Source organism: Pristiophorus japonicus, chromosome 8 (assembly GCF_044704955.1).
Source record: "Pristiophorus japonicus isolate sPriJap1 chromosome 8, sPriJap1.hap1, whole genome shotgun sequence".
Lineage (NCBI taxonomy): Eukaryota > Metazoa > Chordata > Chondrichthyes > Pristiophoridae > Pristiophorus > Pristiophorus japonicus.
In genome coordinates this window covers 181313746-181329141 of record NC_091984.1, presented here as the reverse complement: position 1 = coordinate 181329141, position 15396 = coordinate 181313746, and the positions used below count along the sequence as shown (strand labels likewise).

Genomic DNA, 15396 nt, shown 5'->3' with positions numbered 1-15396 from the left:
CCCTCAGGGAACAGACAATGAATGGGTAAACGAATTGGCAGGGGTTATTCTTGTCGGTGGTAGTGACCTACCCCAGTTTACCATGTGGTAGGCTCACGGATCTCCCCAACACTCGCACGTGTGTGTTCTGGATCAACACTTGGATGCGTTCACACTCCATCTTGATCTCGGATACAAAGGATCTCTCCGCCCGCTCCCCCTGCATCCGGGCTTCTCTCTCTTTGAGAGCAGCTTCATTGTTCTTGGCCCACAGGCTCCGTAACTCCTCCTCCAACTGGTCCACCTTCGCTGTCAGCATCTCAACGTCATGCTTTTTCTCCTAGATTCGCAACAGGAGGAGAAGCTCAGAACAATCACAAAGCAACCATGAAATTAAACTAATTTTGCACGATATTAACAACAGTGGGAGAATAAAAGAACCCATACTACCCTCTCCTATAAACTAAGAGAACAGATCCGACATTACCATGGATTAGACCCATTAATATTAAGGATCAGACTCCCATTCTAGGGTTCAGACCCCCCCATTACGAGGGATCAGACGCCCCATTACTAGGGATCAGACGCCCCCATTACTAGGGATCATATCCCCCTCCATTACTAGGGATCATACCCCCCATTACTAGGGATCATACCCCCCCCATTACTAGGGATCAGACCCCCCATTACTAGGGATCAGACCACCCCATTACTATGGATCATACCCCCCCATTACTAGGGATCAGACCCCCCCATTACTAGGGATCAGACCCCCCCATTACTAGGGATCAGACCCCCCATTACTAGGGATCATACCCCCCCCCATTACTCGGGATCAGACGCCCCATTACTAGGGATCATACCACCCCCCATTACTGGGGATCAGACCCCCCCCATTACTGGGGACAAGACCCCCCCAATATTGGAGATCAGACCCCCCTTACTGGGGATCACAGGGTGATAGCAGCCCAGTATTGGCTCTCATTCAAATCTTCCCAGCAAAGAGGTGCCTGGCCTTCCCCCTGTGGCTAGAATTGATGGATTAAACCAATCTCCCTAAAGCTGATAGTCTCCATCTCGTACCAGCTGCAATTCTTCTCTGAGCTGCTGGATTTCCTTCCATTTCTCTTCGGTCAGCAAAGTCCGCACATTGCTCACGGCTCGGTCCTTCTCTTGCTGGAGGGAGTGGCTCTGGAACTCCAGCTCCTGGATTCGCTGCCAACACAGACAGTACAGAGGGTCAGTGCAGGAACAAAGTGCAGAATCATATCATTTAAAAAGAAAAAAAAAGACTTGCATTTATATAGTGCCTTTCACAACCACCAGACATCCCAAAGTGCTTTACGGCCAATCAGGTACTTTTTGAAGTGTAGTCACTATTGTAATGTAGGAAACATGGCAGTCATTTGCGCACAGCCAGCTGTCACAAAATGCAATGTGATAAGAACATAAGAAATAGGAGCAGGAGTAGGCCATATGGCCCCTCGAGCCTGCTCCTCCATTTAATATGATCATGGTTGATCCGATCATGGACTCAGGTTCACTTCCCTGCCCGCTCCCCATAACCCCTTAGTCCCTTTTCAGTTAAGGAACTGTGTATCTGTCTTAAATTTATTTAATGACCCAGCTTCCACAGTTCCCTGGGGCAGTGAATTCCACAGATTTACAACCCTCAGAGAAGAAATTCCTCCTCATCTCCGTTTTAAATGGGCGGCCCCTTATTCTAAGATTATGCCCCTTGGTTCTAGTCTCTCCCATCAGTAGAAACATCCTCTCTGCATCCACCTTGCCAAGTCCCCTCATAATCTTATACGTTTCGATAAAATCACCTCTCATTCTTCTGAATTCCAATGAGTAGTGGCCCAACCTACTCAACCTTTCCTCATAAGTCAACGCCCTCATCCCTGGAATCAACCTAGTGAACCTTCCCCGAACTGCCTTCAAAGCAAGTATATCCTTTCTTAAATATGGAAACCAAAATTGTACGCAGTATTCCAGGTGTGGCCTCACCAATATCCTGTATAACTGTAGCAAGACTTCCCTGCTTTTATACTCCATCCCCTTTGCAATAAAGGCTAAGATTCCATTGGTCTTCCTCATCACTTGCGTACCTGCATACTAACCTTTTGTGTTTCATGCACCAGGACCCCCAGGTCCCGCTGTACTGCAGCAATTTGCAATTTTTCTCCACTTAAATAATAACTTGCTCTTCGATTTTTTTCTGCCAAAGTGCATAACCTCACACTTTCCAACATTATATTCCATCTGCCAAATTTTTGCCCACTCACTTAGCCTGTCTATGTCCTTTTGCAGGTTTTTTGTGTCCTCAGCACACATTGCTTTTCCTTCCATCTTTGTATCATCAGCAAACTTGGTTACGTTACACTTGGTGCCTTCATCCAAGTTGTTAATATAGATTGTAAATAGTTGGGGTCTCAGATAATCTTTTTAGTGATTTGATTGAGGGATAAATATTGACTAGGACACTGGGGATAACTCCCCTGCTTTTCTTCGAAATAGTGTCATTGGATCTTTTACGTCCACTTGAGAGGGCAGACGACGCCTTCGTTTAAGAACATAAGAATTAGGAGCAGGAGCATCCCTCGAGCCTGATCCGCCAATAAATAAGATCATGACTAATCTTCGACCTCAACTCCATTTTCCCGCCCGATCCCCATATCCTTTGATTCCCCATAGAGTCCAAAATTCTATCTATCTTAGCCTTGAATATATTTAATGACTCAGCATCCACACCCTTTGAGGCAGAGATTTCAAAAGATTCACAACCCTGAGTGAAAAGATTCCTCCCCATCTCAGTCCTAAATGGCTGTTTAACGTCTCATCCAAAAGATGGCACCTCCGACAGTACAACTCCCTCAATACTGCACTGGAGCATCAGCCTAGATTTTTGTGCTCAAGTTTCTGAGGTGGGACTTGAACGTGCAATCTTCTGACTCAAAGGCAAGTGTGCCACTAACTGAGCCACAGCTGATTTAGTTAATCATGGAATGCTAAAAGACCAACTCTACACTTGTTTTAACCATTTAAATATTCTTTCATCCCCAAGTTATTTATTCTCAAAAGGATGTTCACGTGTCTATGTTAGTGATGTCTCCTTTAAATATTACCCACTGTTCTCCAGTTTAGCTCCCTTAGCTCCATCCTCATAGCTGGCTTTTTTTTTTTTACAATCTATTATTTTGATCTTTGTACCATCTAAACACACTATACCTGACCTGGAAGTATATAAGAACATAAGAAATAGGAGCAGGAGTAGGTCATAAGGCCCCTCGAGCCTGCTCCGCCATTTAATACGATCATGGCTGATACGATCATGGACGCAGGTCCACTTCCCTGCCCACTCCCCATAATCTCTTATTCCCTTATCGTTCAAGAAACTGTCTATTTCTGTCTTAAATTTATTCAATGTCCCAGCTTCCTCAGCTCTCTGAGGCAGTGAATTCCACAGATTCACAACCTTCTGAGAGAAGAAATTTCTTCTCATCTCAGTTTTAAATGTGCGGCCCCTTATTCTAAGATCATGCCCTCTAGTTCTAGTCTCCCCCATCAGTGGAAACATCCTCTCTGCATCCACCTTGTCAAGCCCCCTCATAATCTCATTCTTCTGAATTCCAATGAGTAGAAGCCCAACCTACTCAACCTTTCCTCATAAGTCAACCCCCTCATCTCCGGAATCAACCTTGTGAACCTTCTCTGAACTGCCTCCAAAGAAAGTATATCCTTTCGTAAATATGGAAACCAAAACTGCATGCAGTATTCCAGGTGTGGCCTCACCAATACCCTGTATAACTATAGCAAGACTTCCCTGCTTTTATACTCCATCCCCTTTGCAATAAAGGCCAAGATTCCATTGGCCTTCCTGATCACTTGCTGTACCCGCATAGTTTCCTTTTGTGTTTCATGCTCAGGTGTTTGATGTTTGATGCCATATTTGGAAAGGTGCATGCACTGGTGTGGGAAATGGATCAGTTGTTACCATGCTCCATGCTGAGATCTTGCCTGGGTCAAGGTGCTTGAAATTAGACAGTGAAAACCTAAAAGGTATTGGCTTCTGATCACTTAACTTGGAATGGAGGTTAGATCTCCGACCATGTCCTCAAGCTTCCATTGGACAGTTAACATTCTAATTGGACAGTACAGAAAAGGCCAAATGATTCCAAATTGTGCTCTGTACCAATATAGTATTTATCTACTGCCACGGGTATATTTATTACATTCTATAGTCTGTAGTGTTAAAAACCCTACTAAAAGGTCAGAACCTGGTTACCAGAGCAACCTTTTTTCCTCACATCAACTCCTTGTAACCAATAATGGACTCTTGGAGCCTGAAGGACAGTCAGGGGAGGGTGTAACATTTTACTGAACTATTACAAGTCAATGATACCATACTCTCTCACAGAGAAAAATATACAAGCTATTTTTTTTTAAATCCGAGACTAACATTACATTATATTAATGTTTCCAAACTTAAATCAGTGATTACATTTCAAAAGTACTTAATTGACTGTAACGCACTTCTGAGGTCCTGAAAGCCACATATAAATGCAAGTTCTTTCTTTAGCAGTACTTAAGACGCAAAACATCGTCTATTCCACAGGATGAGAAAGAAAGAATTGCATTTATATCGCGCTTTTCATGACCTCTGAATGTCCCAAAGCACTTTACAACCAGTGTAGTCACTTTTATAATATAGGAAATGCAGCAGCAATTTCTGCAGAGCAATCTCCCATATACAGCAATCAGAGGATAATCTGTTTTTGTGATGTTGGTCGAGGGATAAATATTGGCCAAGACACCGGGGAGAACTTCGCTGCTCTTCTTCAAAATAGTGTCATGGGATCTTTCATGTCCACCTGAGAGCACAGACAGGGTCACTATTTAATGTCTCATCTGAAAGACAGAACCTCTGACAGCACAGTACTCCCTCAGTACAGCCCTGGAGTATTTGACCCTGAAATAAGCTTTCAACCACATATCAGCAGCATAACTAAGACCACCTATTTCCACTTCCGTAACATCGCCCGTCTCTGGCCTTGCCTCAGCTCATCCCCTGCTGAAGGCCTTATCCATGCTTTGTTACCTTTAGACTTGACTATTCCAACACAATCCCACATTCTACCCCACGTAAACTAGAGGTGATCCAAAACTCGGCCGCCCATGTCCTAATTCGCACCAAGTCCCGTCCATCCAACATCCCTGTGCTTGCTGACCTACATTGGCTTCCGGTTAAGCACCACCTCAATTTCAAAATTCTCACCATTATTTTCAAATCCTTCCATGGCTTCACCCCTCCCTATCTCTGTAATGTCCGCTGGCCCCACAACCCCCTCCCCCCTCCGAAATGTCTGCGCTCCTCTAATTCTGCCCTCTTGGGCATCCCTGATTATAATCGCTCAACCATTGGTGGCCGTGCCTTCTGTTGCCTAGGCCCCAAGCTCTGGAACTCCCTGCCTAAACCTCTCCGCCTCCCTACCTCTCTCAAGACGCTCCTTAAAACGTACCTCTTTGACCAAGCTTTTGGTCACTTGCTCTAATTTCTACTTATGCGGCTCAGTGTCAAATTTTTATTTCATAATACTCCTGTAAAGTGCCTAGGGACGTTTCACTACGTTAAAGGCGCTATATAAATACAAGTTGCTGTTGTTGTGGAATGTCAGCCTAAAGTTTTGTACACAAGACACTGGGGTGGGACTTGAACCCACAACCTTTTGACCCAGAGGTGATACTACTACCCACTGAGTCATGACTGACACTGATGAGTAGATGGTCAGGAAAAATATCTAAATAAAAAATGTCCTGTCTCCTTCAGTAAGTGAGGCCCACTTTGCAAGAAGAGAAAGTCTCACCCTTCAGAATTATTTTTTATCTCAGGCACCATCTATTTTTTTAAGGTAGGACAGTACAACTATGTCTTACCCACATGCATATACTTGACACTCCAAGTTTAAGTGTTTTTAAGACCCACTCACACTAACAAATCTATGTAAACCTTGCATCAATCAATTAAACAGCAACACGGCAGCCAATTTGTGCTGGTCGTACTTCCTATGTGCCAACCTTCTGTAATTCTACAATTTTATTTTGTAAAGCCAGCGAGTTTCTCCGTTCTTTCCCCAGGTCCACGTCGGCCCGGATAAGGGCTCTCCCATTCTCCTTTTCCAGAGACAGACATTGTTGTCGGAGCTGTTCCTCCCGATCTATTTCCCATTTCCTGTGTTCCCGGACTAGGGCGTTCTGAACCTGGCGATGCAGACACACACATATATATATATATATATATATTGTAAACAGATGAGCACTCCCATACTCCATGCCAATTCCTACCTCCACAGGCTATTTTAGATCTTGTATTGTGCAATCAGGGTTAATCAGTAATCTCATAATAAATGATCTTCTGCAGAAGAACGATCATAATATAAGTATTTCACTCTCAAAGTCAACGTGAAATTCTAAGTCTGAAACGAGAATCTAAACCTTAAATAAAGCCAATTACATAGGTATGAGGGGCGAGTTGGCTAAGGTAGATTGGGAAATTAGATTAAAAGGTATGACGGTAGATAGGTAGTGGTAAAAATTTAAAGAAATATTCCAAAATTCTCAACGAATTTACATTCCATTGAGAAATAAAAACTCCACGGGAAAAGTGATTCCCCCATCTGTGGCTAACTAAAGAAATTAAGGATAGTATTAAATTAAAAGAGGATTATAATGTTGTGAAGAATAGTAGTGAGCCCGAGAATTGGGAGAGCTTCAGAAACCAGCAAAGGATGATCAAAAAATTGATTAAGAAGGGAGAAAATAGAATCTGAGAGTAAACTAGCAAGAAATATAAAAACAAATTGTAAGAGCTTCTACAAGTATGTAAAAAGAAAGAGAGTAGCAAAAGTAAGCATTGGTCCCTTAGAGACTGAGCCAGGTGAAATGTTAATGGGGAATAAGGAAATGGCAGAAACTTTAAACAAATATTTTGTATCTATCTTCACAGTAGAAGACATAAAAAGCATACTTAAAATAGTGTGGAACCAAGGGGCTAGAATGAGGAACTTAGAGTAATTAATATCAGTAGAGAAAAAGTACTCGAGAATCTAATAGGACTAAAAGCTGACAAATCCCCTGGACCTGACGGTTACATCCGAGGGTTCTAACAGAGGTGGCTGCAGAGATAGTGGAGGCATTGGTTGTGATCTTCCAAACTTTCCGAGATTCTAGAATGGTCCCAGTAGATTGGAAGATAGCAAATGTAATCCCGCTATTTAAGAAAGGAGGGAGAGAGAACTACAGGCCAGTTAGCCTGACATCAGTTGTCGGGAAAATGCTGAAATCCATTATTAAGGAAGTGACACTTAGAAAATCATAATATGATTAGGCAGAGTCAACATGGTTTTATGAAAAGAAAATTGTGTTTAACAAATTAAGGATGTAACTAGCAGTGTTGATAAAGGGGAATAAATGAATGTAGTATATTTGGATTTCCAAAAGGCATTCGATAAGGTGCCAAATAAAAGGTTGTTATGCAAGATAAGGGCTCATGAGGTTGGGGGTAATGTATTAGCATGGATAAAGGAGCGGTTAACGGACAGAAAACAGAATAGAGATAAACGGCTCATTTTCCGGTTGGCAGATTGTAACTAGTGGGGTGCCACAAGGATTAGTGCTTAAGCCTCAACTATTTATAATCTATATTAATGACTTAGATGAAGGGGCCATGTATCCAAGTTTGCTGACAATACAAAGCCGAGTGGGAAAGTAAGCTGTGAGGAGGACACAAAGAGCAAAGGGATATGGACAGGTTAAGTGAGTGGGCAATAAGGTGGCAGAGGGAGTATAATGTGGGGAAATGTGAGGTTATAGGAAATAGGAAGAATAGAAAAACAGAATATTTTTTAAATTGCGTGAAGCTATTAAATGTTGGTGTCCAGAGAGATTTGTGTGTCCTCGCACAGGAACACAGAATTAGCATGCAGGTACAGCAAGCAATTAGGAAGGCAAATGGCATATTGACGTTTATTGCAAGGGGGTTGGAGTACAAGAGTAAGGAAATCTTGCTGCAATTCTACAGGGCCTTGGTGAGACCACACCTGGAGTACTATGCACAGTTTTGGTCTGCTTATCTAAGGAAGGATATACTTGCCTTGGAGGTGGTACAACAAATTGATTCCTGGGATGAGAGGGCTATCCTTTGAGGAGCGATTGAGTAGATTGGGCCTATACTCTCTGGAGTATAGAAGAATGAGAGGTGATTCCATTGAAATAAATAAGATTTTGAGGGGAATTGACAGAGTAGATACTGAGAGGTTGTTTCCCCTGGGTGGAGAGTCTAAAACTAAGGGGCATAGTTTCAGGATAAGGGGTCGGCCATTTAAGACTAAGATGAGGAAGAATTTCTTCACTCAGAGGGTTGTGAATCTTTGGAATTCTCTGCCCAAAAGGGCTGTGGATGTTGAGTCATTGAATATATTCAAGGCTGAGATAGATAAAATTTCATACTCCAGGGGAATCAAGGGACATGGGGGATCGGGCGGGAAAGTGGAGCTGAGGTTGAAGATTAGCCATGATCTTATTGAATGGCGGAGCAGGCTCAAGGGGCCGTATGCCCTACTTTTGCTTCTAATTTTTATGTTCCCCCACAGTGGATTCCCACTCGTTGCTGTGTAATTTCATGTTTGAAATTGTTTTTCTGAAATTCTAAAACAAAAAGTTAATTTGGGCGTCAGGTAGCAAGCTAAAATTGGCTTCAGCACCACTGTGCCACAGAGGAAAAAAATTAACCACTGGAGTGGGGATAAGATCGGATTCAACAGCAATGCCCCTTATGGTTAAATAGCCAGGCTGTTAGACAGACAGACAGATTAGTCAGTGCTCAGCATCCACATGAAGGATGGCCACATGGGTGAGATATGAAAGGCTGGTGCTCATGGAACCAGTGGCTCAAGAGCGAGTGTCTTCAGGAGAGGAGAGACAAACCAAATAAACCATCAAAATCTACAGGAACATTGGGGTAGACTTGCACCAGGACATTAGCATAGTCTAGGTGGAGCGCGGAAAGGAGAGCTGGGCGGGGAGGATGGTACAGCTCTTGCAGGCGGGTTCTGTTAGGGGATGTGCAATCTCCCCACACTATTTCCCTCTCTGCACTCCACCCAGGTGTTGCAGACGAAGATTTACCCTGCTTGATATTAAGTCACTCACTATTTCATCGTGCAATACGAATACATCTCTGGGCATGCACTACCATTGTACAACTGTTTGCCAAATAAAGATGTGCCTTACCATCTCCTTCGCCTCCTGCTTCAGCTCCTCACTCAGTTTCTTCATCGACTCCTCCTGAGCCCAGACCTGTTCTCTCAGGGTCAGCGTTTCTTCATGTTTGGCCTGAGTAAGACAGAGTAGACATCAGCCACGAATACTTTAATCCTCGCCCCCTCCCCCTCCCCAGTGCCCTTGTTGGCATCATTACTATGGACTACAGTGTGTGAGATCATAACCTGTTTTTAATATAAACACCTCATGCATTTACTCAGTGTTTCTCCCTATGACATAAATGGGCTTTTTTTTGTCTGTGTTAATTTTTAACTTGTATAGTCTTATTACTAGAAACATGCATACAGGACAGTTGTGGTTTTCTGTGAGGTTGGTCTGCATTGCAAAGAAACTACTCATTACATTAATCTGCATCAGGGCAGTTGTCTCTCTGAAACAAGGCTTCATTGTTTATTACTTCATTATTGAAGACTAAGTCTGTTTTTAATCACAGAATGATCAAACTAGGGTTCAGACAACGTTGCTACTGTCAAGGTTGGGCAGTTTTAACAGTGATAAGGGAAATTCAGCTTTTTGTTTGAATATAACTTCAAAGGTGGTCCCATGCCACCTTGAACACAGATCGAAGAATCAAGCTCCAGCCTGGGGTAGTGGACCTGATTGACAGCTATGTCTGACATCTTGGAGAAGAGGAGAGAGTTACTGATTGGCTATCGCCTTCTTCGACAGACACTTTACCTTTACAGAATTATACTGGGTGGCAAGTGGGAATCTGGCCAGTGTTGTAGCCAAAGAGCTGTGTTTTTAAAAATGTTTTAGGCCAGTCTAGCAAGGAGCTAGGGCAGACTGAGGCTATAGCAAGTAAACCTCCGTTTAAAGTCAATGGCCTCGATATTAACTGTGCACCCCACGACGGGCAGGTCTGGATAGAGAGGGTAGTTACATAAGAACATAAGAATTAGGAAAAGGAGTTGGCCATCTAGCCCCTCGAGCCTGCTCCGCCATTCAATAAGATCATGGCTGATCTGGCCGTGGACTCAGCTCCACTTACCCGCCCGCTCCCCATAACCCTTAATTCCCTTATTGGTTAAAAATCTATCTATATGTGACTTGAATACATTCAATGAGCTAGCCTCAACTGCTTCCTTGGGCAGAGAATTCCATAGATTCACAACCCACTGGGAGAAGAAATTCCTTCTCAACTCGGCTTTAAATTGGCTCCCCCGTATTTTGAGGCTGTGCCCCCAACCAGTGGAAACAACTTCTCCGCCTCTATCTTGTCTATCCCTTTCATTATTTTAAATGTTTCTATACGATCACCCCTCATCCTTCTGAACTCCAATGAGTAAAGACCCAGTCTACTCAATCTATCATCATAAGGTAACCCCCTCATCTCTGGAATCAGCCGAGTGAATCGTCTCTGTACCCCCTCCAAAGCCAGTATATCCTTCCTTAAGTAAGGTGACTAAAACTGCACGCAGTACTCCAGGTGCGGCCTTACCAATACCCTATACAGTTGCAGCAGGACCTCCCTGCTTTTGTACTCCATCCCTCTCGCAATGAAGGCCAACATTCCATTCGCCTTCCTGATTACCTGCTACACCTGCAAACTAACATTTTGGGATTCATGCACAAGTACTCCCAGGTCCCTCTGCACCGCAGCATGTTGTAATTTCTTCCCATTCAAATAATATTCCCTTTTACTGTTTTTTTTCCCCAAGGTGGATGACCTCACATTTTCCGACATTGTATTCCATCTGCCAAACCTTAGCCCATTCGCTTAACCTATCTAAATCTCTTTGCAGCCTCTCTGTGTCCTCTACACAACCCGCTTTCCCACTAATCTTTGTGTCATCTGCAAATTTTGTTACATTACACTCTGTCCCCTCTTCCAGGTCATCTATGTATATTGTAAACAGTTGTGGTCCCAGCACCGATCCTTGTGGCACACCACTAACCACCGATTTCCAACCCAAAAAGGACCCATTTATCCCGACTCTGCTTTCTGTTTGCCAGCCAATTCTCTATCCATGCTAATACATTTCCTCTGACTCCGCGTACCTCTACCTTCTGCAGTAACCTTTTGTGTGACACCTTATCGAATTCCTTTTGGAAATCTAAATACACCACATCCACCGGTACACCTCTATCCACCATGCTTGTTATATTCTCAAAGAATTCCAGTAAATTAATTAAACATGATTTCCCCTTCATGAATCCATGCTGCGTCTGCTTGATTGCACTATTCCTATCGAGATGTCCCGCTATTTCTTCCTTAATGATAGTTTCAAGCATTTTCCCCACTACAGATGTTAAACTAACCTGCCTATAGTTACCTGCCTTTTGTCTGCCCCCTTTTTTAAACAGCGACGTTACATTAGCTGCTTTCCAATCTACTGGTACCTCCCCAGAGTCCAGAGAATTTTGGTAGATTATAACGAATGCATCTTCTGTAACTTCTGCCATCTCTTTTAATACCCTGGGATGCATTTCATCAGGACCAGGGGACTTGTCTACCTTGAGTCCCATTAGCCTGTCCAGCACTACCCCCCTAGTGATAGTGATTGTCTCAAGGTCCTCCCTTCCCACGTTCCTATGACCAGCAATTTTTGGCATGGTTTTTGTGTCTACCACTGTGAAGACCGAAGCAAAATAATTGTTTAAAGTCTCAGCCATTTCCACATTTCCCATTATTAAATCCCCCTTCTCATCTTCTAAGGGACCAACATTTACTTTAGTCACTCTTTTTCGTTTTATATATCTGTAAAAGCTTTTACTATGTTTTTATGTTTTGCGCAAGTTTACCCTCGTAATCTATCTTTCCTTTCTTTATTGCTTTTTTAGTCATTCTTTGCTGTTGTTTAAAATTTTCCCAATCTTCTAGTTTCCCAGTAACCTTGGCCACCTTATACGCATTAGTCTTTGATTTCATACTCTCCTTTATTTCCTTGGTTATCCACGGCTGGTTATCCCTTCTCTTACCACCCTTCTTTTTCACTGGAATATATTTTTGTTGCGCACTGTGAAAGAGCTCCTTAAAAGTCCTCCACTGTTCCACCGTTTAGTCTGTGTTTCCAGTTTACTTTAGCCAACTCTGCCCTCATCCCACTGTAGTCCCCTTTGTTTAAGCATAGTATGCTCATTTCTGACACAACTTCCTCACCCTCAATCTATATTACAAATTCAACCATACTGTGATCAATCATTCCGAGAAGATCTTTTACGAGGAGATTGTTTATTATTCCTGTCTCATTACACAGGACCAGATCTAAGATAGCTTGCTCCCTTGTAGGTTCTGTAACATACTGTTCTAAGAAACAATCCCGTATGCATTCTATGAATTCCTCCTCCAGGCTACCCCGTGCGATTTGAGTTGACCAATCGATATGTAGGTTAAAATCCCCCATGACTACTGCCGTTCCTTTTTCACATGCCTCCATTATTCCCTTGATTATTGCCCGCCCCACCGTGTAGTTATTATTTGGGGGCCTATAAACTACGCCCACCAGTGACTTTTTCCCCTTACTATCTCTAATCTCCACCCACAATGATTCAACATTTTGTTCATTAGAGCCAATATCGTCTCTCACAACTGCCCTGATATCATCCTTTATTAACAGAGCTACCCCACCTCCTTTCCCTTCTTGTCTATCTTTCCGAATCGTCAGTTGTCCCTGTATGTTTAATTCCCAGTCTTGGCCACCCTGCAACCATGTTTCTGTAATGGCCACCAAATCATATCCATTTGTAATGCTTTGTGCAATCAACTCATTTACTTTATTTCAAATGCTGCGTGCGTTTAGGTAGAGTGTTTTAATCCTAGTTTTTAAACCATGATTTTAGTTTTGACCCCTCCTGCAGCCCCTTTATATTCAGTGGCCCTTTTTGTTTTTTGCCTTGGGTTTCTCTGCCCTCCACTTTTACTCATCTCCTTTCTGTCTTTTGCTTTTGTCTCCTTTTTGTTTCTCTCTGTCTCCCTGCATTGGTTCCCATCCCCCTGCCATATTAGTTTAACTCCTCCCCAACAGCACTAGCAAACACTCCCCCGAGGACATTGGTTCGGGTCCTGCCCAGATGCAGACCATCTGGTTTGTACTGGTCCCACTTCCCCCAGAACCTGTTCCAATGCCCCAGGAATTTGAATCCCTCCCTGCTGCACCACTGCTCAAGCCACGTATTCATCTGTGCTATCCTGCGATTCCTACTCTGACTAGCACGTGGCACTGGTAGCAATCCCGAGATTACTACTTTTGAGGTCCTACTTTTTAATTTAGCTCCTAGCTCCTTAAATTCGTCTCGTAGGACCTCATCCCTTTTTTTTTTACCTATGTCGTTGGTACCAATGTGCACCACGACAACTGGCTGTCCTCCCTCCCTTTTTAGAATGTCCTGCACCCGCTCAGAGACATCCTTGACCCTTGCACCAGGGAGGCAACATACCATCCTGGAGTCTCGGTTGCGGCTGCAGAAACGCCTATCTATTCCCCTTACAATCGAATCCCCTATCACTATCGCTCTCCCACTCTTTTTCCTGCCCTCCTGTGCAGCAGAGCCAGCCACAGTGCCATGAACTTGGCTGCTGCTGCCCTCCCCTAATGAGTCATCCCCCTCAACAGTACTCAAAACGGTGTATCTGTTTTGCAGGGGGATGACTGCAGGGGACCCCTGCACTACCTTCCTTGCACTGCTGTTCCTGCTGGTCTTCCATTCCCTAGCTGGCTGTGGACCCTTCAGCAGTGGTAAGACCAGCTCGCTACACGTGCTACTCACGTCTTTGTCAGCATCGTGGATGCTCCAGAGTGAATCCACCCTCAGCTCCAATTCCGCAACGCGGACCGTCAGGAGCTGGAGGCGGACACACTTCCCGCACACCTAGTCGTCAGGGACACTGGAAGTGTCCCCGAGTTCCCACATGGTACAGGAGGAGCATATCACGTGACCAAGCTCTCCTGCCATGACTTAACCCTTAGATACACTTAAATTGGCAACAACAATGTTAACAAGTTACTGACTGTTATAGGAGAGAAAAAAGAAAAACTACTCACCAATCCAGCCAATCACTTACCCCCTTGGCTGTTACGTTAGCTTTCTGTTTCTGTCTACTTCTTTTTTGCTTTCTCCCTGTAGCTGCACAAGTACGCCTCTCCACGAACTCCCGACACTGGGCCCCGGACTCCCTGCTGTGCCTTTTATAGGCCTCTTCACGAACTCCCGACGCTGCTCCCGACTGCCGCCGATGCTGGGCCCCGGACTCCCTGCTGTGCCTTTTATAGGCCTCTCCACGAACTCCCGACGCTGCTCCCGACTGCCGCCGACGCTGGGCCCCGGACTCCCTTCTGTGCCTTTTATAGGCCTCTCCACGAACTCCCGACGCTGCTCCCGACTGCCGCCGACGCTGGGCCCCAGACTCCCTACTGTGCCTTTTATAGGCCTCTCCACGCACCTCCTCGACGCTGCTCCCGACGTAGTTAAAATGTTTGAAATGAAGTACGCATCCCCAACCTGCCGCCATTTTCTCGGCAGCGGGTTTTGTGGCGTGCGAGTGTCTCGCTTCTCGTTTCATTAACATATTTAAATCAGGCTTCCATAGTGCAATTGGGAGCCCGATTTCAATTCAACAGGGCTCAGGAACCCGGCAATAAAAGGGATGCGGGATCAGTCACCTCAAGAAGGTAAGTGCCTTTTTTCAAGCACTATTGTGGGTCAGGAGGAGCAGGAGTGTTTTTCCCAAATCCCTTCAAGAAACCTTTGATCTTCTCCTCTGCCAGTTATGGCCTCTCTCTCCCTCTTGCCACAATCGCAGACCTTCCACCAACCCCTCTCCAAGCGAAATCTCCTCCCCCTCTCGATTGCCGGTGACCGTTCCCATGGGTCGCGGGCTGCAGACTCATCCCACTGGTTCTCCCGCCTGGCAATCGACTAGCCTGTCAATATGGCCAGTTGCTGGGCGGGAAATGGAAGAAAAAAATTATAACAAGGTCGTGCCATTAAATTCGGCATTGACGCGTTCCCCGGTCGTTTTCGCCCGCACTCGCACCTTACCCGTCTCCCCGTAAATATCAGGGCTGATGGTTCTGAAATTCCAGGGCGTGTCAATTCCAGTGTGAGTGCTGGGATCCACTCATCTTTGACCTC

General features: G+C 44.5%; 1 protein-coding gene across 1 annotated transcript in view; it reads right to left on the bottom strand.

Moving 5' to 3' along the window:
- The window catches only part of LOC139269230 (uncharacterized), a 141447-nt gene that overhangs the window by 33178 nt on the left and 92873 nt on the right, over window positions 1–15396 (bottom strand). The window contains exons 15-18 of the mRNA XM_070888320.1: window positions 9271–9372; window positions 6058–6240; window positions 1063–1194; window positions 72–319 (exon numbers count right to left, since the gene is read on the bottom strand). Of these exons, the coding sequence (XP_070744421.1) occupies window positions 72–319; window positions 1063–1194; window positions 6058–6240; window positions 9271–9372 (665 nt within the window). The remainder of the gene's footprint in view (window positions 1–71; window positions 320–1062; window positions 1195–6057; window positions 6241–9270; window positions 9373–15396) is intronic.